General features: G+C 37.4%; 1 protein-coding gene across 1 annotated transcript in view; it reads right to left on the bottom strand.

Annotated features, from left to right (window-relative positions):
* ARHGAP10 (Rho GTPase activating protein 10) overlaps positions 1–26,187 on the bottom strand; it is a 138,622-nt gene that overhangs the window by 48,761 nt on the left and 63,674 nt on the right. Inside the window, exons 8-17 of the mRNA XM_059843966.1 lie at positions 23,985–24,114; positions 22,578–22,684; positions 20,851–20,945; positions 18,056–18,137; positions 16,984–17,026; positions 15,666–15,731; positions 9,324–9,398; positions 4,312–4,399; positions 2,987–3,045; positions 361–466 (exon numbers count right to left, since the gene is read on the bottom strand). Of these exons, the coding sequence (XP_059699949.1) occupies positions 361–466; positions 2,987–3,045; positions 4,312–4,399; positions 9,324–9,398; positions 15,666–15,731; positions 16,984–17,026; positions 18,056–18,137; positions 20,851–20,945; positions 22,578–22,684; positions 23,985–24,114 (851 nt within the window). The remainder of the gene's footprint in view (positions 1–360; positions 467–2,986; positions 3,046–4,311; positions 4,400–9,323; positions 9,399–15,665; positions 15,732–16,983; positions 17,027–18,055; positions 18,138–20,850; positions 20,946–22,577; positions 22,685–23,984; positions 24,115–26,187) is intronic.

The raw sequence follows: 26,187 nt of genomic DNA on the forward strand, positions 1-26,187 counted from the left end.
AAGTGTGAAACCAACTTAAATTTGCTAACAGATCTCCACTATTCCCTCTGCCAGAATTTGCGAAAAGAAAGTATAATGTTCCCTTTCTCACTTCAATCAAACCCTCAGCTGCTGGCAGGACTGCTAAAGTAAATACTTCTATGGCTTCATTAACGTCTTAGATTTCTGCCTTTCCCGCCAAAATATGCACAGCGTGAGTCAAATGTCTTGTCTGCTTTTGCACGTTTGGTTCTTGGGGTTGAGGATGACAGCATCAAAATGGGCTTTAGCTCCAGCCACACTTCACTAAAGCCCTTTGTAGTTAAAGAATGGTAAAGACAAGAATTCTGACAACGTAGGAAAGCAGGTCATAGCACTCACTTCGCTAAATGCTTCACCAGAATTTCCAGCATCTCTTTGTTCTTTTCTGGGAGTTTGTGGACCAAGAAGTGAACAGCATTGACTCGAGATTCTGGACTCCCACTTTCTATGGGATATAGAAATAAATATCTCAAAAAAAATTTAAGCAAAATAAGATCCACAGAAACACAAACCTTCTCCCACCCCTGCATGGAAACATACTGCACACACTTCACTTCACCACTTATGTATCTCCAAACATAGCAACACTGAACATATGTGCTTGTTTTCACAAGCAATATTGTTCTAGAATTATCATCTTATTTACTTATTTTGAGAACTTGTCTTTCAATTCACCTGCAAAAGGATGCCTTTGTTCATCTATTTTTAAAATCTGACAGATGCAGTTATTGTTTTGTTGCATTGTACTCATGTGCTTAGAAATACACTGCAAGGTGAGCAGCGATGTTACACAGGGTGCCACAGAGAGAAACTGCACTGCTTTCCACTTGAGCTTCATTAACTGATTGCCCTCATGATCAGAATTTAGTTTTGTTGGTACTGTGCACCTAATGATACTGCATTTAAGCTACCTTGCATTGGAAACTGCATGCAGATCCAAATGCTTAGAAAACCTAATGATCTCTGAAGACACAGAAGAATAAACATGCAAAAAACCCTACAGAGCATACTATGACAAAGGTTCAGAATAACAATGGCATCTCTAGTACATTACAGAAATACAGATAAGCAAAGAGCTTTTATTTTTGTCTGTTGCATGTCAAATCAAATAATTTTGGCCCCTACAGGTTTCACTGTACACAGATGAAAACAAGAACCTGTAAAAGATGAAAATAAACCATCTTCCTACTTCAAGTTGCATTAAATCACAAAATTACATCTCTGTAGAGGTTATAATGAGAGGAATGGAAGCATTTCTATTGCCTATAATAATACTTACTAGAAAGTGCAGGATGTGAAAAACGTAAACTTTATTCTGAATGCAGGAAATTTTCACATGAGGACCACTGATCAGGTCCCATTTTTCTCTAAGGCAACTTTGATTGCTAAGTGTATTTTCTATAAAATACCATAATTTCTTCAGATTCTTCAGGGCATATTGCTTCAGATTTTTTTTTCTTTGCATATTGCTGTAGATTTTAGGGCTGTATTTCATTCTTTTACAGTGAATACCCCTGCACAGATTGCAAGAAAAAAGGCTACTAAAAAGCAAAATGTTTAATTTCTAGTGAGCTACTCAATATTCTCATGGAAAAAACAGGCCTTCTTTGAAGTGAGACTATTTTGTGTATATGTGAGATGAAAAATTCTTAATAAAGAATGGCTAAAAAATTTAATTACAAGATACAGACAAAGCTCATATAATTTCAATCTATACTGATATGCATAACGAGAACAGAACTGAAGGAAAACATTTTAATTTTGGCTCCTCCTCCAATAGTTTCAGGGAAAAGGATACTCCATGCTATTTCCAGTGCTGGTTTTTATAGCCAACATAGGAAACAACACTGACTACCTATTTTTGACCATACTCTAACTCAGATCTGCAATGCTGATTGAATTTCCCTCCCCAGAATCAACTCCTATACTAAGCTGTTTACTACTTATGAACACTGTACTGTCTCAAACATGTAACTGAATTCCTTTACTGAAAGAGACTATAATATAAAGAAAAATAAAGTGAGGAAGCCGCTGGCAAAACTTCAGAAGTAGAGAAATTATTTTAACATTTTCCAATACAAACGTGAAGACTCACCACATAGGTAAGGATGTCAAATTTTGTTTAAGCACTTGCCTGCTAGCATGTGCTTTGGCAACGAATTTCCTGAGCTAATTCTCATTTTGAATTAAGGACTAGAAGAAAACACATTCTGCAGTCCTGGAAAGTCATTATAGCAATCTGAAGATAAAGCAATTGTCTCAAAGTTTATTTTAATTTTGCTTTCCACAGTTTGCCAGACGTGCTACAGGCTGGAAAGAAAATCAGCTAAATATCTGTTTGATACTTTGCCAAAAATTTTCTTACACAGTTTCCCTCTATCCTCTTCCAAAAAAATTGCGTGTACACTAGATACCATACAACTGAGCTACAAATGCTGTTGTGTCTTCTCCAAGTCTGTATTTGAACTGCCACAGTGTAATCTGGCCTGCTCTTTCCTTTTTTCTAATACATGAATAACATTCAAGCCAGCCTACACACAGAGCTAGCAAGGCACTGAAAACAAGGGTCAGGCAGCTGTGCTTTAAGGACTCCAATGAGCTTAAATGAATATATTTTCTTTTGCTAAGCTTTGTACTCTTTATAAATGGAAGGCAAAGAAAAAAAATTCACAGATTAAGTAGATGCTTATCATTATGCAGTTAAGATAATAAGAATAAATGTTTACCCTGGCTATCCAAAAGTTTTTCCATAAAAGTAAAAACTGTGCTAGGCAGTCATATTATATGTGACACACACTGGAACTAAATACTGACTAAAACATATTCTTAAATCATTTATTATTTCTTGTTCCTGTATTTTTACTGGGATGAAGTATTTTTCTGGAATTGCATTTGCTGTGTGCTTTTGAGGTCACAACAGCACAACAACAAAAGATTTCTATTTGAACTACAGTCATGTATTTACTGGCAGGAACGATGAATTCTCCATGCAACTCGTATGTCATCAGTGGCTCTGGAAGGCTTCTGCAAAACAAGGATGATATAATAAATTTAACTGTATTTTCTTCTAGCTCCATTTACTCTGATCAGGAAGCCTTTTTAACTTTCAGTAGCATAATCCTCATACTGAAAGCAACCATTGTTACAAAGGCCCTTGAATTCAATGATTTCTGGAACAAAAGGAAAACTTGGTATTATCAGGAAAATAAGACTAAATGCATCCATTCACCTTCCAAGAGCTGAAGTGATGCTTCTATCATAAGATACCTTTCCAGTTTCAACACCAAGATTGTACACAAATACTGTGCAATTAATTAGTGCAATTCATTCTTTATTTGCACTTTTGAAATGCTATGAATGACAAGTCAATGCCTTACTGGAAAGACACTAAGGTCCTAACAACAACCAATACCAGAGTTAGAACCATTTATTAGACTGACTTTACTGATGTTCATGAAATATTGCATATCTGAGTAAACACTCAGATGAGAAATACTGCAGGGGAGAAATACTTTCCTTACACTTATGTTTTGGTTTTTTTATACTTTTCTATACTATGTAAGAGTTTACATAGTATATTATGTAAATATTTCTTATGATATTTCTGCAGCACTCACTGATATTAACCATTATTATATATTTAATTATATTATATATATACACAAGAAATATTATTATGCTAATATTTTATTTAATAAAAATAGCAGATTAAAAGTACAGTGTCCGTGTTCCACCACAAGAGATGCACAAAAGTGTGACATTTTATGTTCTTAGGCAATTTAGTAAAACAGCTTTATTAGGAATTGGCAAAGCCATTTGAATAGCAAACATATTTTAGGTTCTTATTTAAAAATTTTTACACAATATATTATTACTATTGCACACAGAACATCAGAGCAAGGGTCAGAAAGAAAAGAGGAAAATACTAAAAATTTTACTGCCTTCTCCCTTTTCATTCCACCACACAAACACAAAAAGGAAACTAATTTTAACAACCTTAGCCAACTTTCAGTAATGATTCTCAGCAAGTTTAGTAACACTTCAGATTGTTGAACCATCAGTGAAATGCTTCTGTGTCTAACACCAAAGGGTTTGGGAGCTTGTCTCATATGAACATGAGTATTAGTGTGGCTGAAGTATTTTGCTTCCCCCAAAACAAATAACAAACATGGTATTTGTACAAAATTAGCTCAAATTCCAAAATATGGCAAAACTAACTAGTGCAGCTTAACATACTGCATAGGAGAACTAAATTAAGAATTATAGTCTAAAAAACCAAGACAGCCTTACCGCAGATACTGCTTCATAGCACTAGTAATTGTCTTCACTTCCCAATCTACAGAGTTTTCCAGGTCAACTTCATTGCAGGTTTTTGAATCTAGAAAATAACCAGAAAGAGAAAAGGGACATGAAAAAAGGGAATTCTAAATCAGTATGAGTTACATGAACAGCAACACCTTGACTTTCACACTACATGTTTGCTCACATGAGCACAGAAACAACGTCCTTTTATTATTCAGTGATATGAAGAAGACCAAATATCCAAATATGTTTATAAATTCCATTTTCATATTTTGTTTTTTAAACTATTTACTGCTGATTTTTTTTTCTTTAATGAAGGATTAAAAACCACCCTCATGTAAAAAGATCTCTATAGCAATTGAAGTTTTCACACCTCTAATTAAACAGAAAGATGTTCACAAACACAGAAAGATATACAAGAACAGTTTAGGGAAAAAAGACCCTCTAAGAAGAAATTATCTTTTACTCTTTTCTTTCTTATTTAAAGTGATAAATTCTTTGCATAGTTTTTATTGTAAACTGTTGATGAGAACAGTTCAAGTGCAGCATGGCCCTCTGCATTGTGGGAGAATGTTTAAGAGGTGCTTCCAAAGCAGGAAAAGGAGTCTTGGCTGAATGTTTGCCTTACTTGATCAGTTTCAGCCACTGGACAAGAAATACTTGTTTGCTTGACCATTTGTCAGGACCACAGAACTCCCACCTTCTCCCAGGTTAGTTGGGAGAGCCTCGGAACAAGACAGACCAAACCAAAGGGTTTGTCTGATTGACCCATCAGGTTGAAGAGTTTTTGACAGATTGAAAACAACACAGCACACTGAAATGTTTTACAATCAAAAAAAACCTTTTTGGCCTCAAAACAGGAAGCCATAGCTAGCTGACACAAGAAGAGAGCACATGTATATGGCCAGCCTAGCCCTGTGTGTTTGCTGACTTTCCTGTGATTATTTACTGCTACATGTTCCGTCCGTCACTGCAGTGGCTGATGCAGATTACGTGTGGACCCGTTCATAGAATTCAGAACTCATTTGTTACTTGGCTTGTCAGACAAACGACAGACACATTTAAAAAATCAAATTAGGATCCCTGATTAAAGGTGCACTCCTTTTACCGGGACTAAATAATTTTGTTCTAAAAGCTGTGCCAAGCAATTATTTCTGTAACTGAATATTCTCCCTCATTATATCAATTATTTAAATCTCATTTTAAAATACAGGTCAGATAACATTTTCTAGGGAATTGTTACTAGCCAACCACCACCCAAAATACTCAGGATTGTCTCAAATATAAGGTTCTCTTTTTTTTTTTTCTTTTTAGCATGCTAGTTGTTTCCATGTTCAAATTCTCTTTTTCGAGAAGATAATTTGTCTCCTGAATTAATTAAATAAAAAACTGCCATCACTTCAGAAGCTACAAAATCTATGGGGGTTTTGTTACTAAATCACTATGTAATATCCAGTTTTTAAATAGCTGCTTCATAATCATCAACCTCCTTTACATTCAAAGTACGCACTCTGTTCATTGAAATTTGTTGATGAATTTTGGGAGGAAAACAACAGGGGTCTGAATTCCAAAGCAAGCCTCTTAAAACAAAAAATAGAATGTATTGTTGAAACATTTCATTATCTCTTGGGGAAAAGAAAAAAAAAAAAAAAAGAAACAGCCCTGCTACAAACCCCTGGTTTGATTGTAGAAGCCATCAAGATTTAAAGACATTTTCTTCATTTTTGGTTTGGCATTTGCTTTACATTGCTCTGTGCCTTACCACCCAAACGATTTCACTATTCCTGCTCTATTCTCCCCCTCTACTTCAAACATCCCTTTTCAGTAAGAACTGGAACTTCAACAGAATTTTAAGAACTATTACTCTAGCTTTTTTTCATGCTACTTGTTCATGTAACAACCACGGTGCATTCAAGGGCAACTTTATGCCTGTAAAACTAACTGTGCATGTTTAAGGAACAGCTTTTGACAGATCAGCTCAAGATTTTATGCAAATCTTTCTGACAACAAGGGAGCCAGAGTTTATAAAAACTGTCCAGTTCACTAAGTTGGTTAGGAGGAGACTCTCTGCTTTCATATGCAATATGCCCACTGTAGATGTGTATGTCTACTGTCATCTGCTGTACAGAAATTAACAAGGAAATTCCATTCCATTGTTTTGAAACCTGCTAGATTTGGGAAGGTAGAAGTAGCCAAAACCTTCCTGCTACATGCAATATCTGGTATTTTTCACACCAGATAGCATCAGAAATCAAACCTGAACTCATCAGCAGAAACTGCAAGTGCTCAGCAGTCCCTTCCCACAGGCAGTGGTCCATCTGAAAGCTGATCCATGGAGTGGCTTGTACAAAATCTATGTAACAGCATGTAGGCAATGAGCCACGTCAGATCTATAACACAGATCATCGATGAAACAGGAACTGGGCCCTGATGCACTTCCAGAACTGAGACTCCTGACATCTCACACTGCAGTGCTTGTAACACATTTCCATAATATTGGAAGTTCTAGCTTTCTATCCCTGTTTACAATGAGGTGTTGGGTTAATTTAACATTTTCCCTTAAAAGGTAGAAAGTGTGTTCCTCACCAGATGCCTCCCTTTAAATTTAAACAAGATTATTGCTGCAAAATAGCACAATACCAGTTACAGGTAACTTCATGGACTAAGTTAAATGTAAATTTTTTTTTTCTAAGTAGAATTACATATTTGATGGCTAAGCCCTATTTTGCAGAGACTTAGCTCCACAAGATTTTTGCATTATAGATGAAAATCTATGCATTCATAGTACTAGAAAAGCATATGTTGGTCTTCTCATACTCTTTTAACTCTCAGTCTTACTTTCCAAAATTCTACAGAAAATAATCTGAAAAAGAGACAAAACTACAAAAAAAAAAAAATCACATCCCTGGTTACCATTTGGAAGACTTCACACAAGGCCTTTCCAACTGTGAACTTCATGGTCAGTGATAGGTAGCTTAAAATACTTTGAAATCTTATCAAACATTTTAAAATACAGAAAGTTAATATGAGTTTTTTATGATTCTGAAAAATCTTTCCTATAAAAGGGTATCTGAGAGTATGTCCAGAGACAAAGGATTAAAGATTAATCAGTCATTTTAAATTCTCTGTACCGCTGTATATCAAAAAGGAACCTTCTTTGTTCTCCTCTGAGGAAAGATAGATAAAGACCAGAGATAGAATCACTTTCAACAAATCATCAGAAAAGAGCACCTGCTTGCACCCTAACTTTTTCCTGTTCAGTATTTTGCCTCATCTTGATACCACTGTATTCTTCCTTTGTCAAATAAATATATGAAACTTGGGAATGACAAAAAATGTTCCTGATTTTAAAAAGTAACTAAAAGCAGATGCTGGAATCCCCAGCAAACTCTTCCAGCTGCTACTGAGCCACTGGCAACCTGAGTCTATTTAATTTGGATACCAATAATGGCAGCAAGGAAAATCTGCCTGCCAGACCTGCACACCCAAGCTAAGCCAGCAAGAACAAAACTGAAAAGCATCTTGTGATATCAAACACATTTAATCAAGGCTCTCTGAGTGACAGCACATCATTCCTCCCATGGTCAATGGCTAAAGATGGTTATTGCTTACTGAGGCTAACCCCAACACAGATAAACAACTATGAAAATCTGTTATAGATCATTCATTTTTATTAATCCCAGTTTGTATTTCCAAAAAGAGCCTTTTTTTCTGTAATACTTTAAAGGTTTACTAATGGAGTACTTCAGGGTGCTGTTAATATTGATTAAAGTAAGACATCATAAATTAATATTTAGCAAGGTCATTATGACAGATTGATATGACATGCAGGTCCTCAAGTCTCAAGATGTCTTATCATTTCTGAGGAGACAGGCTGTTTGAAAAAATAAAGGAAGGAAAAGAAAAAGTCTTACAGGTGGCACTGAACTGACAGCAGCATATAATATAAAAGCGCTTTGTCATTCACATAATGTCTGGGGTAATGAAATGAATTCACTTTCTGGCTTCCTTCAGTTTGCAGTGCCAAAGAACACTGTGTTATCAGCACAGATGGAGCATGCATGGTTCTGGAGAAGAGCCTGGTGCAAACTGCAAACAAGCTTCTTTGCATACCAATGAATCCCTGAGAATCAGACCTTTGCTGTCAAGTGACAGGTTTGGAAGCTCTATAAAAATGAACTAATCCCAGTGGTCTTGTCTGACTGCATGTACTGTCAGTGCTCAGGACAAGAAATGGGGGAACATAACACGTTTTGCAGTCATGGCTACTACTTTGGTGAGAGATGAGGGACTTCATCCAGGTGCCAATGTTTCTCTCTTTTTCCCTCCCCCAGGGACAGCAGAGGGGCAAGAGAACTCCAGTCACTGGAATTAAAGATGCATCAAAATTTCCAAGAAGAAAAGGGAGAAAAAATTTTCTGCAAATTATTTTAGCTAACTGGGCATAAAAGAGCCTAAGATGTTTAAGTTTACAAGACCAAATCCTTTCTCCATCTGTCTCCTGCCTCAACACACAGTTATTATTAATACATATATCATATCCCTCCTCTTAAACCAAACTACTCTAACAGTAGGCTTAAACTAACTGTCTTATTTTGTACAATGATTAACTACAGACACATGGGCATTTTCACTTGTACATTCCAGACATGGGAGAAGGAAGGTGGAAACTTCAAACAATGAAGCAACCAGCTTCAAAGATCCCTGACTTTGGTATTTTCAATTTTCTGATCAGATCCTTCAATTTAGGCTGCTTTAATCCCACTTCCATCAACCTTGCACAAAGCACAATCTTGGCTCCTATACATGTCTCATAGCAGTTCTTAATTTATTCATACCAATTAATCCAGGTCTTTCTAAAGGAGGGAAACTTACAATGACGTGGTGATTACTTGCATGGACTAGAGCAAACTACTGGAAGGTGCTTTAAAAACTACATATTGACAGTAAAACCACATGAAATAAAATATTGAAAAAATATTTGTAAAATAGAGGCATACCCATCAACAAACTCAGAAGTCTCTGGACCTTTGAACTCACCCCCACAACTCTGTACAATCCTTGGTCATTTATACCTATTATGTAAAAAAAGAAAAAAAAATCATGAGATCAACCACAGTCAAATTTAGCATTAAAATTTTTGCTCCAGGCAACAAATTATCTTCAAAGACAGAGAGATTACATAGTATTAACAGTTCCAAGAACAACATTATAAATGAAGAATCTTTTTGTTACTCTGTTCTTAAGGTAAGTTCATGTTACATTTGGATAAAGATTTCATGTACCACAATTCTACTTCTGAAACTGAGAGGAGAAGCAAACAGGGACAAAGCTTTACTTGAAAATAAATAAATAAACCACTGACTGACTAATTTCAAATCTTTTACATTGCATTTTGGGTACATCAACAGCCACATTCTAATAATGTAGGAACTGAACAAAAAAATGCTAAATTAAGATTTCTTCAATAACTTTAACATTTCTTCCCCCCCCGCCCCAATATGTGGAGACTAAAACACTTTGGATGAAGAAAAACCTAAACTTATTCCCAGTCCTCAAAATCAGCACTTTTTCAAGTTTATAAATGCTTTCCATTTAAGATACAAGGCCTCATTCCAACCCACTGTGGTCCACATAGGAGTTACATCCAGAGGCACCACCAAAACTACTGCGCAGTTTTTCTTGGGATGAACAGAGGAGCCGTAACCAACACAGTATTTTCAGTCCCCTACTCCCATTCTATATGGACACTGGACCACTCTCCTGGCATTCCTCTGTGCCCTTCCATCATCCCACATACATTCACTTCTCTATCCCTTTTCTTCCCCTGCTTTTGCTTTTCATTATATCACCCAGTTTTATCCCCAGGAAAGTAAAATTGTGAATATAAATTGGAGAAAAAAAATGGGAGGGAGAGAAGGGGCAGGGAAGAAAAAGGGCAAAATAAGGCAGTCTATGTCTGCTGCTTCAGAGCCTAGACAGTGGGAGGTAAAATACTACAGTACACAGATGTTTGAGAGGCCTCACAATAAGCAGCCATCTACAAACACAATCTACCTTCATAATCACACTGGCCTGGAAGAGTAGAAATGCCACAAAATAGCTGTGTTTCTACTCCAAGGAAATCTTTTCAAATAACAGATTATGTGGTATCCTTATTCAAAATATCCTTCAACAAAGGAAGAATTGTGGAGAATTCCCAGCTTCAATACCACGCTGTTCCAACAGAGAGAAGGAAAATTAAAACCAGTCATATGAGAAAAAGTTTCTTCCCAAATAAATATTAGATGAAGTATGTAAAAATCATTAGCCTTTTAATGAATTACTGTCAGACAGAGCCATAATACACAGCAATAATTCTCAATATGGTAGAGAGAACTTGGCATTTTCTACCTCCTCCTCCTCCTGCCTAGCCTTGCTGCATCTTTTCTCTCTTCTCTGATGCCTTCCTCTTCCTCACACAGTGTACAGCCTGCTCAGCCATCTCAGATTCTTGAGCCTGATGAACTCCTCCCTGCCAGCACTGCTCCTTCCCCTGTCCCAGGGCTGCAGCTGCTCCTTCCCTTGCTTGCTCCACCTGGGTAAAACTGGCTCGTTTTCCTCACCAGGATGCAGGCACTGCTGGAACGGTGCTGAGCTTCGAGCTAGAAGCCAGGTTCAGAGCTGGCTCAAATTAACAGAATAAGCCAGATCTCCTTAATTTTATCTGTGCTCATCAAAACACACAACTCAGGAGTATGCTTGCAGGTCAGCTGTGCCCAAAAGAGTGAACCGAATAAAACCAAAACAGCTATAGGGCCACAACACTGTTTTTCTCAAAATACGAAGTTATCAATACAAGCAAGTAAGTTTTACAATGATCCCTAGAACAAGTATGATAGCATGCTATGCACCAATGCAAGACACTAAAAAAAAACTCAACAGCGTAGTCATTGATATACTGCAAACAAGAATGCACTACAAATCTGTCCTGAAAGCAGCAAATAGTTTTGCTTCAAACTTCTCAGAGGTGTCCAGGAAAATTCTTGTACCAAACTAACACCAGGCTTTGCCAAAATGCATCACACTTTTTTATTCAATGTCTTCTACTACTTTCAGTACCACAGAACAAGCCTTCTGCATCATATGCAAGATAAAAAAAGCTGAAAAAATACTGTCACACTCAGCTTTTGCTTATCTCAGAAGTTGATTTGTGATTTCCTGTGTGTCTGACATTAAAACTGGGGGGAACCAAGTGTGCTGACCCCAAACATACCTTTACAGGCTTAGAAATAATCAAGGTCAAACCACAAAACCTATTCCTCAGTATTGAAACAGATATGACAATGCAGAAGTCTCTGGAAAATGGCAGTATTGAAACTATGACAATCCTCCAGCAATAATCATGAGTCTATGATAGAGATTATCAGATAATTGATCAGTTTCAAATTCATCAACCTGAAAAAAGCACAGCTAATTGCTAGCAGAAATCAAGGAGTGCAAAGAGGCATTAATATTTCAACATAGCTTGAGATGATACCTTTAACCATACTTTCAAATGATGTTTTATTTAAGATATACAAACCTGGTTTGAAACAGTCCTACTTCTGATTTAATCTGCACATTTCAGATCTTCAGCACATACAACACTGATAATGCTTGGCATTTACAGAACACAATTGACAGGATGACTCATTGCAAGGAATAGCTCCCCACTGCCTGAAATGCTGAAGGGTTCAGACGCTGTGTCTGCCGGCTCAACCACTATTGGCAACCTGGAACGGCAAAGCCCCGCAGCACAACTTCCTTCATATTTACATTATCTCAAGATGTTTGGCTGCCTGATACAGAATTTGGCACAGGGACATAGCTTGTGAAGCATGCTTAGAAATATAAGGTATTGAAAGCAAGATAGTAATTTATCCTATTGTAAGTAAGGTACGGAGTAGGCAAGTTTATTTTGCGACTGGCATTGTACATGAGGCTGACACAGACTTGCAATATAGCTGCAAATACAAATTTTTATACCAAAATCCATGGCACAGAAACAGCCATAAAAGCAACACTCTAAATTCAAGGTAATAACAGAGGGTTTTATGTCACTTGCAAAGGTTTTCTACTCCTTCTTCACCATGTACTTTCTGCCTGAGGAGCAGCCAGCCTGGTCATGCAGCTCAATGCTGCCATCTCTCTCTGCAGCCCAGATTGGCAGCTCTGCCAGTACTAAGCTCAAGACAAATACTGCTCTGGCAAACTTTACCCATCACATCCCCTCAGAAGGTACAACCAGCTACTTGCACACAAAAACATGCACAGAGCCTTTACGGGTGGAGCACGCAGCTCTTTGATGTTTCTGTAAACACCTACCCTGTTCTATTATTCTCAGTAGAGAATAATAAATGAAATACTCCAAAGAGAATCCCAAAACGCTCTCTCCAAGACAAAACACAGATGCACATCCAACCAGCATGGTGCTCAGTATGTGAGAGATGGGATGCATATCCTGATGCCTCAGCATGTCCTACCAGTGAAGCATAGCCAATCTCTTGTAAGGCAATGCTGAATCAGAAGCTCACATGCATTTTAACCAAGACACCGATTTTTGTGCTTCTGTTCATTCAGAGCAAATAATTCCCTTCTTGGCTTTATAAAAGGGAACATAACTGAGAAAAAAAATTATCCAGCCATTGACAAGTTTATGTTCAATATCTCCGTTATGCTCTTCTCTCTCTGAATATCAGACTACTTCTGCTGTGACATGACAAGACTATTCTCAGTTTCCACCCACACTAGACTGTCCTCTCTTCCCACCCACGCCAACCTCACACCCATTATGATTAAAAGAGATAAAAACATGGCACACAAGCACCGTCTCTGAAGAAGCATCTGTCCTGTTTTCTCCTGCTGAAAATAACTTGCTTTTGATGTATTATCATTAAAGTAAAATAACCAAGTAAAAATGGTTTTCAAGAAAACGTACGGGTAGAAAATTCTGCTACTTGAGAGATGGATTTTCTTCAACTATGTGTCCAAACTCTTTTGAGACAAACAACTGAATGCTCTCCTGGCTCTTGGTTTGTTTAGCTCAGCAGACATCAGCAGAAGGTCCTTTAGAGGCTTTTTGTTTTGTTTTGAAGTTGTTTACTTGTTTTGTTTTTTAAATGCACTTGATGTTAAGTTCAGAATCAGTAAACAGAAAATCATCAACGACTGCTTGAAATGTAATGGAAAAATCAAGTGGATTGAAACCAAACTAAGCGGATTGTTGAGTTCCTGGAAGGTAGTACCTCACCTAAACATATCCTTGGAACTCCAGGATGAGAAACATTAATTGAAAACTGATTTATTTTCTTTCTTGAGTACTCTCTGAAACAAAATTAATAGACCCAAGTCTTTTTCATTGGTAGTAACTACCACAAAGCACTGTACTGACTACACATCTTACAGAGGCTGTGTACATAGGACAGCAAAGGTGCAAAGTCTGCATAGACTTGGGGAACTTTAATTCTTTCCCAAGTATGTTTCAGGGCAGACCCCACTATGGGGAGAAATACTGCTAAACCATGAAAGCTCATAATTTGTCTTGAACAAGAGAGTTACACAAATACTTTGCATCTTCTTACGTGCCCCTAATCAAGGCATAAAGGACAGAGTGAACTTAGACCTCCATTCAGTTTAACCTATCCATCCACAGTCCTGAGGGGGAAAAAAAAAGGCAAAAACCATTTCTCCAAATAGTCATTTCATGAAGAAAGTGTTTGCATTTATTCCACAGTTGTGGTCCTGTTTCACTTTTCTGGTCGGGTATCAGAAAAAGAAAAAAGTAATCAATGCACAACTAAAAGAAAACTATTTGAACACAGTTAAAAATAATAAACCAAAATACAGAATACTCCACACTGTTTATAGTAGGGAGAACTCATGAGGTATTGTGAGGTAGCCTGTAACTGTACTATAGGCCAAAATTAGCCTTTCATTACATGAACACATGCCACCCTTTTTATTAAATCTGCTTCATTCACTGTAAAAAGAAGATCCAGACCATACTGAGACAGGCTTTTGCAGGGAAGACAACTTATCTGTAGGATGCCAGCTTTATCTGCAGTGTTTCCCAGCTCAAATATTCAGATTGTAAATGCCAGTAACTGAAATTTAAAGTGATGAGACAGGCCAACTTATCTGAAAAAATATTCATAAGAACAGAATGAACAAAAATAACACCAGACAGAATATGGCCTAATCTGGAATAACATCTTTAATGCATCAGACTGGACTGATACAAAAAGGTCTAAGAGAAAAAGGACTTCAGATACCTCTTGCTGTTTAAATGCAAAACTTTCAGTATCACAAAGGCTGCTTGTGTTCCTAATAATATTGTATAGTAAGTGAATGCATGGAAGACACTGTTTTTCAGTAAGATGCTGCACTGAGAGCAAGCATGAACCTGCTCTTCTGTTCATCTTATTTAAGCTGGACTATGATACACAGAAAGATTTAAGTATTCTGCCCTGTGCAATGCCAGACCTCCAGAAAATAAAAAAAGATTCAGTTTGTGAAAAATTCTAAGTGTCTGCTTTGGGAGTAGGGAAAGTCAACAATTTAGGAGAAAACAAAAATGCACACAGAGAAACTACAGCATCTCTTTTAACAAATTGAGAAATATACTGTAACCTTACCTACTTTTAGGCCTTCACCTCTTTTTTTAAAAACTACAACCAAACAAGATGGTTCTCCACACAATGCCATGTACAATGCAGTAAGCCTCAGAGTGGCTGGTCAGCACACACTTCAGCAGAGCCTCTCCAAAATCAATCTCAAATACCTCTTGAATATTGTCTGCACACTGACCTCTCCTCCATCTCCAGTTCTGGAAGTACAACAATGAGTATATGCAACAATAAATCCTGACAGCATCTTTGTCCCTGGGGTGAAACTAACTCCATGACAAGTACTTCAACACTTTTTGTTATTCACCTGCCTGCTCAGCTCCTGCTCTTCTGCCTTAAGAGACTGAACAGAAATGAAACACTGAAATAAATTACTCTGCTTGAACAGCAAAGCAAAGGTGCAGGCACAGCCTATAAAACACAACAGGTTTCTCTTAGCTTTTGTGCACAAAAACTGGCTCCCCTTTGTCAAGAGAGGTGCTATTTCCCACTTCTGAGCACTTCTGGCAAACACATTTCTTGAAAGAAAGCTATGCATAAAAGGACAGGCTGGACAGACTCCTGTCTTGGTCAGTGTAATCAGTGAAATGTCTTCCATGGTAAAGTCTTTTCCAGAGATCTACAGGAGACTTTACCACCTTCTTCAGCAGATCAGCTGCTTCATCCTCTTCACAAACAGGTTGGATTGATCATTACCTCGTGTTTCAACAGCACTGATGCATTTTTTGATGATGGTGAACCCTATCTTATCCAACTGTGCATCTACAAAAAAAATAAAAATAAAAAGGGTTGAACAGTTTAAAAGCACCATTACGATTATGTCTTTAACTGAAAATAAGGCTGGACTTAATTATAAAGCTAGTACTTTTGAGGCAAGACTATAAATATTGGAAAACTGGAAGAATACATCACTTTTTATAGAGAAATTCTGCTTTTCTCCTTCACGAGCCTGCCTAGCCAAAGTAAAGGCTTGTTCTGGTGATAGTGGCTTCAGTGAATCTGTTCACAGCAGCATCCTTTGAAGAATGGGATCCCTGATTAGTTACACATGTTGGCAGATGCAAGATGGAATTTAACAGTACTTACTGCAACATCGACAACATCTGAGAGAGTTCACCAAATGGGACAAGGAAGTACTTATGATGAAAAAACATAATTATCAACAGCAGGGCTTTTACTGAGTCCTATCCTCAGCCAAAGAAATTCCCACACTAAAGATACAGGACACATGTATATCATTTCACAGCAGTTAATGATCTGACTACATGAAAGCAGATGCATGAACAGGACAACAGCTGAGCTCCAGCATTCCTTTGTTGTTCCTATCTTACTTTTTTTCTTCACATCAAAACTTCATTTAAAAGCTTATGTTGCAAAACTGTGCCCTTCCCCCAAACATCTGGCCTTCTTGCTCCTGGGGACCTGGTCTTGTACCATGAAAAGACAAATCTGAGGAAAAATTTCTATTAATAACACCGGGATCCAGCTTGAATCAGCAATTTCAAGTTTTTAAAAAAGCAAGCATAAACTGCCTCATAACCAAAGAAGGATACCTGTTTTCACTATTACACTTCATCAACAGAAGACAGCTAATATTGTGTAAAGAAAGCCACCTCTTCTACTTCCATATTTTGGTTTATATTTTAAATGCAGAAATTCAGCTTTTTTGCCTATCTTGATCTTCAGCTGCAACTGCTTTTAAAACCATTCCTTCACATTCTAACAGAAATTCAGGCATGAATTAAATTGGCAAAAACAATCAGACTGTTTCTCCAGCTTATGTCCAGTCCTATAAAATATGTACTGAGTTAGTATGAAAACCCATTAATTACAAAATTAATTAATTACTTGTAATTACAAAAATTACAAGTAATAGTCAAAACTCAAGGTTTAAAAGTAAAATAATTAAGGGGAAAAAAGTTCCAGAAAGGAAAAAAAAAAACCAAATTACCTTAGTCTTTCTCAATTTTAAAATATTAACAAAATCAGCCTTAATGCTAATTCAAATACTTACTTCCCTCTCGTTTTGCATTCGCTTTATTCATGTTGATGAGCAGCTAACACAAAAAGAGTAAAAAAGACAAATTACTTTAAAGACTTGCATGAAACCAGAAAAAGAAGATACTCTCGATCTTAATGCTCAGTAGGCACAAATAGAGCTGATTACAGCCAGAACACAGCACCACCAGCATCTCTAACAACAGGATCAGAGGTCTGTGCCCCCTCTGAACAGATACAGCCACTGAACTGGCTGTAGCCAGTTAACTGGGATTTATGTGCTCCATGTTCCCATGTTTCTCTGCAGGCTAAATTCCCACCATTTCAAGGTCATTTAAATTATTAAGAATGTGATGATTCCTGGGACTTATGTTCCAGTTTGGGTTTCCCAGAAGTTTTAAACTTACTGGGGAGTCCAGCTCAGCCAACCTGTCATGGTAATAAACACCTCTGCAAATGAAACCAGATCAGTGTAACAATGAGGTGAATTGAACAACTGCTGGGGCAGACACATGACTGTGTCGTTGTCTAGAAAAAACCCACCATTTCTGGCCCACAAGACCAAAACATTTATCATTGTAAAAATAAATAGTGTGTTTCAATTCAACATTTCAGACCTGTTTCCTGATGAGAGGCAGAAATTAAGCAAATTCATGTATAACCTCAGTCCCATTGACAAGAACTTTTTGATCTGGTTTTAAAAAATAAAATAATAACACCATGTAACTCACTCATGCAAATTTTGCCACTGGAATGCAGCATGCCAGCATAAGACTAAGTGAACATGCTTATACTAGACATTTTCTACAACACCAATATTATCGTTGGGATGGGAAGCCATTTATAAAAATTGATGCTGTCATTACAATGAAAAATTCTCGTATCAGCATTAGCAGTTATCTACACTGAGCTTTACCAAGTTACTCATCTCTCCTGAGTTTTATTTCACTTTTATCCTTTATTCGTTGAATCTATCATTTTGCAAACTACATAATGCCAGTTTATTAAAGTATAAATGGGATCAGAAAGCAGAGGGTGAGAGAATTTCCCATTACACTATAAAAGAATCTTTTAAAAATTATGCTTACAGCTTCTTTTCCATCCAAGGCTTCCATCCACAGCTTCCTGTCTTCCTCAGAAAATGCCTGCATGGTCACAGGAACTCCAGGCCTGCAAATGTACCAACAACATAAGGTAACTGCATTCATCAACAACTAAAACATGCTTGTCAAATTCTATTTCCAACTACAAGCAAAAGCCCATTGTCCTAAAAGTCAGGGTTCATTTTCTTTTGTTTAATAACTGAACACTGCTGATCTTGAAAATAAAAGGTATAGAAGTGATACATGCAGTAAGAAATAGGGAGAACAGGGAGGAAAAAGGAAAATTAATGTAATCTGCAAACTATTTGAAATAGCTCATTGTTGACCGCCTGCTGATTCCAACACTTGCTGGAGTTACTGAATTTTGTGAACTGTAAATAAACTTGGACTCGCATTCTTGTTAGATGAAAAATAGAATTTGTTAACTCAATATATAATCTTTATCTTTAAAGCAGCAACAATGACCATAACTTGCAACCATTTAGTTCTTTTCTTTAAATTACAGTTGTCAAGGTATCAGAGTATCAACTCAGAAGCAATACATCAAATCAATATATGCTGCTTGAAATATCATTTATTTGTCTTCAAAATAAAGTCAAAAGAAACAAAACCTTCTCTCATTGTCCTATATTGGAAAAAAATTAAATCTAGGTAGTATTTAGAAGGATTTCTTTATCAATAAAATAACTTTTTCCTATCCTAGAAGACCTCTCTCCCTAAGATTTAAATTTCTCTACATTTGCCTTCAAGTGAACATGATAGAGTAGTAGAAACAGAAAAAAGTATCGCTTCCCAGAGATTTAACAAGAATCTTAGCACGCTGAGAGCCATAAATATCAGAATTTAAAGAAAATACAACCATCTCAGCATTCCCTTTGAAAGAAGAATATGCAAATTTTAAGCTGGCTCAAAGTTATGCTCAAGTCACACACAAGGCTGAATGTTTGCTACTTAAAAGTCTTCCCTAAAATTTCACCACCTTGCCTCCTTCCAAAGCACAGTACTGAAGAAATGCCCATGCCCAGCTGTCAATCCCTGTGTTATTTTTTAACTTGGACAAGCTGAGGGATAGGTGCACCCTGAACTGATACCAAGGAAACAAGCTAATGGCCTGCAGCACAGAAATAATCTCCATGGGAACATCTCATACTACACACATACATTATTCAAAGAAAAATGTCTGATATCAAGGTCACAGCAGATCGAATTGTGTCTATTATATCAAGACAGAAAGAGGAACTAGATTTTTCCCCCTTTTACCAGAGAAGAGAATGAAAAAGTGTTTTGCAGGATCAAGGAAACCCTGCTCTCCATCCATCTCTGTATAAGCTCCAGATACCCCACAGAGCAGATGACACTCAGAGGGGGACAGACTGACATTTCTCACGCTACTTTTTAGCAATTTTATCAGACTCAGTTTGAAATCTGTTATCCCTACTGACCAGTCAATACAATGACCTAAGAGGAACTGATGCCTAGAGTGTAAATCTTTACTTCCTTTCAAACTGTTGGGACACAGCATTAGAATAGATAAAACACATCCTCCTCAACTCAAAAATGCAAGTTCAAACCATGCTGTAGAGTGACAAAAAACATCACCTGAGCTGTAAATGAGCCTCTTCTCATCTGCCATGTGGGCTAGAAGTTTTCTGATGCAGTGGGAGTTTCACATCCCTTTACCCATTGCTTGTTGTAGGAATCACATGCCTCTGGCCAGACTGACTGGTCACACAACCTCAGCATAGATTCTGATTAAAGTTTGAGCACATAATCGCAAACATACCTGCAGACCATGAGCAATCACAGGACAGGGGTGCCTGAGAGCATTGGCCCTGCTGCTTTTAAAGTGAAAAACACTAAGAATCTGATGCAAAAGAGCCCCAAAAGCCCATAAAAATTGAAGACCTACTATATTACAAATCAGCATGTGGTTAATTAGTGTAAGTAAGGAGCAAACATATAGATTAAAATCAGATCAGAGGGGGTGGATGCAAAAACTCAGCAGCAATTCACTAATTTATATCTAGCATTTAATTCCAGATATGACACATTTCTGCATCAAAAGAATGTAGCATTACCATGGCCTAATTTATTTGGAGTATCTTATGAAGTTGGATACTCTCACCTTCATAATGAAGGAAGACTAGAAGACTTTGTTGAAAGACAAACATTGTTGAAAGACAATGTTTATCAAATTTTGAGGTCCTTTAGAGAAAAATATTAGCAAGTCTTTTCTTTAGAAATAGAGCAACAAGTGGTGCTTCAAAAAGACAGTGGCAACAACATTCAAGATGCAGTGGATGATTATACCCGGCACAAGAAGCCTCAAAATCCCAATAACCTTATTTCAGTCTGAAAATCCAGCATATCTCCTCAGCAACACATCATTTTGGAACACAGGAGTGTGAGACAATGTGGTCATGACTATATAAATTATTACTGCAATCAGTCTTTCACTATAGCTGTATGTACTTCAATTTAAGCCATGTTTCTTCACTATGATAACTCTTAATAGCTCCTCTTTACTCTCTCTGGGCTTTTCTTTATTATGAGCTCAGGCTCATGTCTGCATTTCAGTTTAGTTCCTCTCTGCTTCTGCTACACACAAGTGAGGTAAAACTCAGTGAGCCATGGCAGTGCCTGCCCGCTCCTCCAGTGACCATTCCCATTGGAACTCTGACTGAGGATTGAAGAAATCAGAAGAAAAGGCAACAGTAATTTTGCAGTACTTTTAATTACTACTTCAAAAGAGCTCTTCCTGGGGTGCTTCACAAGCTTACCTGTCTGAGGCTTCTAAGTCAAAACAGAATCGCCTGTCTATTGTATCAGTATTTCTTTTGGTACAATACGTAAGGACAAAGAGTTCTGCATCACCCTGTGAAAAGAAAGTTTTTATAAGCTTGACCCAGTTCTTGTAAGTTTTTATAAGCTCCAGTAAGCCAGCTGTACAAGGCAAGTAAGGTAAATTTATATTAAATGGCAAAAGCTATACTGAAAACTGACACTTGCAAAAGAATTCGCCCATGTTTTCAATTCACTTTTCTACACAATAACAAACTCTATGGTCATTTCTGGGACATAAATCTAAAAATATTGAGTCCATTTTAGCTGGTACTTTACAGAATGACTCAGTACCACAGTAAATTAAGCTAGCAAAAATATTTTGCACTGTTTACAATAAAAACACACAAAAAGCCTTTTCCCATTTTATGTCAGCCATGGTGATATCCATAGTAAAGGCCATAGTAAAGGCTACACCTATTAGAACAAAGAAAGTGTTCTCTACCATCTGTAACATGTCTTACAGAACCAACTCTCTCTTTCTTCGAGACCAACACTAGGATCTTATTTTAGCCAGGAATCACAAACTCATCTGTGAATGCTGCCTGAGTTGTACCAGATTAAATCAGGATTAACTGCACATTTTAATTATTTCTTGTCTTATTCAGCATCTCCAGACATAGAAGGCTGTCACTGAAGGAGTAACTGCAGGGATTTCCAAATGGAAGATCTTTTAATACAGCAGAAATGGCTTCATAGGTGTTTTAGAATGCTGAATGCTCAGCCACACATACTATGGCTTATTACAACTAGAGTAATTAAGATAAAAAATTCACAGAAGTACTGAAGTGATTAAGGAAACCAAATACCCCTAATTTTCAGTATATCAGGCTTTCCAAAACTTTTGAAAGATTCTTCCAAACTCATTATATTCATAAATACACAGAGTCCTCAAAATTATGAAAGTAATCTCCCCTCTGCTGAAACTAATGGGATATAATAACTTGATAAAATTCCAACAACATGATCTCCTAACCAAATCTGAAGACAGGGCAGGGTGCTGCATTTACAGGCATAATGACTCAAGCCTTAGTTTCCAGATTCAGATATCCTTCTTCTTTGCAACAAAATGCATTTTGTTCCTATCAATACATTCATTTAATGTGTCATCTTTAAGATAATCAATTCGCAACTATTTCAGTAGTTCAGCCATTTAAAGATAAACAAAGTATTGGGTCTGGAATATTTCAGATGCTTTTAAAGATATCTGAAATTACATTCAGTTATCAGTACAAATTATATTCCTATCCACTTTTCTAGCCCCACTTCTCATATTTAAATCTCCAAAAGAAAACTCTGAATCATTTAATAAAGAAATTTCTATGTGCGTTATACTTTCCTGATTTATGCTTTAGAAAGTTAAAGACCTCATAAACAAGATTCTAAATGGTAAAACATTGCATGTTATCTGTGCCAGGTCCTCTGCTCTCCTAAAAGGATGCAACTGAAAAGTCTGGAGAATTCTTATCTATTAATAACTTAATAGAGGGTTAATGTCCACTACTTTAGGTTAATGGCCTTTAATGGCAGACTGAATTGCTTAAGGAAAGATGAAAAAAAGGGGCAAGGAGGGTAGAGGGGGAGAGTACTTGACAAATCTTATCTGACACATTCTCTGATCTTAATACAGGACAAGTGTAAGAGTAGAATACATAAATATACATACAACTTTCCCTCCTGATCTGTGTTCAAATGGGATCATGGAAAACTTCTTTGTCTCTTTCCTGTACATGCAATAGTGCTTCACCCAACTGGAACCAAAGGGAGCAGGCCCTAGATAACACAAAAGCAATAAATAGTATGTACTTTTTCCAGTTTCTGCATTCTCCTCTCCTGCTTTCTAAAATTATACTTAAAAGCCCTAGTTAATACCTAACAATGCAGTATTTAAAGCAAAGGTACAAATTAAGAATATTATACAACATCATACTAATGTTAACCACTGCTTATTATTCTAAAATATAATGCATGTTGTACTTCACTCTTATGCTTAATGACAAATGGAAAGAATTATTAATGTATCTTTCTCTCTCTACTACAGACAAAATAATTTTTCCCTAGAAAGTAAATACCCCCTTGCTACTTTATTTAGAGGAGCTAGATTAGAAAGCTAGATTTATGCCTGGTAACTTGAAGCTAAACAACCACAGATTACCACACCTCTGTTACAAGTTCTAAACAATCTCATGATTAAGGTCTGATCACAACTTCTGACTTCAGAACTCTCTCCTATTAATCAGTGCATACCCTAGACAGAAGGCACTTCCTTTAGAGCCCAACTTGCTGCAAATAGTATTGCTGAGATATGCACCATAATGCTAACTGTTCAAACTTGGATTCTGACCCTTTGCATCTCTGCACTTCTATTGCTTAACTTTTCCTAAAAAAAAAGTCTGCAAATGAATCTTTTCACTCTATAAGGGCAAAGATGTCAAAAAATGATTTATGCAAAATGTTTTAAAATAAATAATAAATTACATAAAATTGTCATTCCTTGAGCAACAAGAGTTCTGCATCTTGTTTGGCTTTTTTACTAGTGTGAGAAAGACTTATAATTGTTTGAAGTGTTGACAGGATATGATTTATGCAACATGCACCTTCACAGCAAGAATTTTAACACTAGCTACCTAACATATAGTCTGCTTTATTTGACCCTATCATCACAATTAGGTAATGAAATGTATCAATGAATCAAGGAAATGACACTCAATTTCATCATATGCAACAAGCCAAATTTTCAGAGGCTAACTTGACAACTCATGTTGCTGGCTGACAACAAATATTTGACAGTTCTAGAGGGGGGTCATTAGTAAGGAATTAAAAACAAAATGAAATCCATTCTTTGGTCAAACAAAACTTCCCTGAATTTAGTCACTTTTACTAAAAACTGTCACAATTTCAGCTCAATATTCTTTTTATGAGCCACAGCAACAATGCTGTTAAAAACTTTGAAAATATACTTAGATGACTCTTTAATCAGCAGTAAATTCTTTGGATCATCATGTTAACCTGTAGAGACAAGACTTGCCCATATGCCCAATATGGGCACTGTGGAGTACAAAATACACCTTACTTTTTTCCTGCACGTAGAGGTAGCCTTCCATCGTGAAGTGATTTGCTCTTTTATGTTCCTGAGGATTTCTTCTGATCTTGTTCATGAGCTCCTCCACCTCTGACCTTGTTCCTTCAAAACGATTTCGTGTCTAAAACGAGACAGCAAGAACCCTTTGGTAAGGAGAGAGGAAGGAAGACTTTTCCTGGTTGATAGGAATCATGTACTGGGTTTGCACAGCAAGGTTTTTGTGGTGGGGGGCTACAGAGAGGGCCTCTGTGAGGAGGTGATAGAAGCTTCCTCTGTGTCCCACAGAGCCAGTGCCAGACAGCTCCAAGACAGAGCAGCCATTGCCCAAGGCTGAGCCCATCAGTGACCATGGTAGAGCCTCTGGGATAATGTATTTAAGAGGAAAAAACCACACAATGCCAAATGCAGCCAGGGGAAGGAGCAAGAGTATGTGAGAGGAACAGCTCTGCAGATGCCAAGGTCAGTGCAGAAGGAGGGGCAGGAGATGCTCCAGGTGCCAGAGCTGAGATTCCCCTGAAGTGCCTGAGGACATCGGATAAGTCCATGGAGGACTGTCTGAAATGAGAGAGACCCCATGCTGGAGCAGGGGAAGAGTGTCAGGAGTCTTCCCCCTGAGGTGGAAGTAGTAGTAGAGGTATCATGTGAAGAACTAACCATAACCCTCATTCTCCTGCTTTCTCAGATTTGGGGTTTATTTCTCATTACCCCACCCTATGTGTTAATAAATTAAACTGAATTCTCCCAGTCAAGTCTGTTTTGCCTCTAATTGGTCTGTAATTGGTTTCCCTGTCCTGTTCTCAATCCACAAACTCTCCAGCTAAGGAGGGCAGTGATAGAGCAGCTTTAGAGAGAGCAGAGATAGCACAGCAGGCCTCTGGCATCCAGCCAGGGCCAACCTACCACAAATAACTACAAAAAGAGACAACGATCCAGAACATTTTAGGACATTTAGTCCTAAAGCACAATTCCCATATATGTGTTTATTCTCCAAGTTTTCTGATATTCTTCAAAATCAATGTGAGGTTTAGACATCAGCTGCTATGACTGTGGAAAGCACACTAAGACTGCCAGAGTAGGTTTTGAAACAATGCACTGACCTGTTCAGAGAGAAGTGAAATAGTAAGTGCAAAAAAAATTTGAATATTGAAATTTCCTTAGAAAAATATTACTACATATATTGGCTTATTTCATGCGACTCTTATTTGTTGACAGGAAGTAGAGGATTTTCTGTGGTAATTGAGGAAAAAAGTGTCAGGAAGGTCACCAACAGTGTATACAGATTGAGACTATGTATGTGCCAAATGTTAGGACCACACACAAGCAGAAGCACACAAAAACAACCTAAAAAATCTTGGAAGTCCAGTTGATTATTATTCCATTATTAATGTCATTTATTCCAAAGTCTGCAAGCAGCAGGAAGATAAATATTTATCAGAATATGAGCAAAAACAAAAAGAAAGTTACAGAAAGTAACCATGCCACCCACAACATACTTGGCAGGACTACACGAAACAATTGAGTAGCTCACACCTGACACAAGAAACTCTTTGGTTTGGTCTGAAAGACACTGGTAATTGGTAAATGAGCAAACAAAACCACAACAATCATAGTAAAAACTGGTTTTCTCTACATATGCACCTGTCAAAGCCAAAAACACTGAAAACCACTTTAAAATCCAAGCTGGTACATGTGTTTTGAGGAAAGCACATAGTTCCAGATGCATGCTTATGTATCTTTTGCTTTCTGAATGCACCTTCATTTTTTCTGAAAGTGGGACCTCACCTGTTTTATCTTTTCCCCAGGACAAGCATACAAGATAGCACAACTTTTGGAAGAACCAGCTTTCTAGAGCTTGGGCTACAAGGCTGGGGTGGGTCTTTTACCTTCTTTCACTTGAGGGGAGGAGATGGGCAGTGAGAGGAATGCAGGGTTTGTGGTAGGTTGTGGAGAGGAAATTTACAGGATAATTCTCACAGTAAAGACAACCTGAATGAAAGGCAACTACTAGAGTTATACTGGCACCTCTTAAATCACTCTCCATATCCAGCTAAGCTGTCTGTACTGTATCGTGTACCCTTCAATTTCTAACACATCAATCCAGTGTTCTGCCAGCAGCTCAGCTGTACCAAAGGCAGACCCCAGTTCATTTTTTCCTTTGGGATGTCTTGCTGATCTTCAGCACAGAGGAGAATGT

Source organism: Haemorhous mexicanus, chromosome 4 (genome assembly GCF_027477595.1).
Source record: "Haemorhous mexicanus isolate bHaeMex1 chromosome 4, bHaeMex1.pri, whole genome shotgun sequence".
Taxonomy (NCBI): Eukaryota; Metazoa; Chordata; class Aves; order Passeriformes; family Fringillidae; genus Haemorhous; species Haemorhous mexicanus.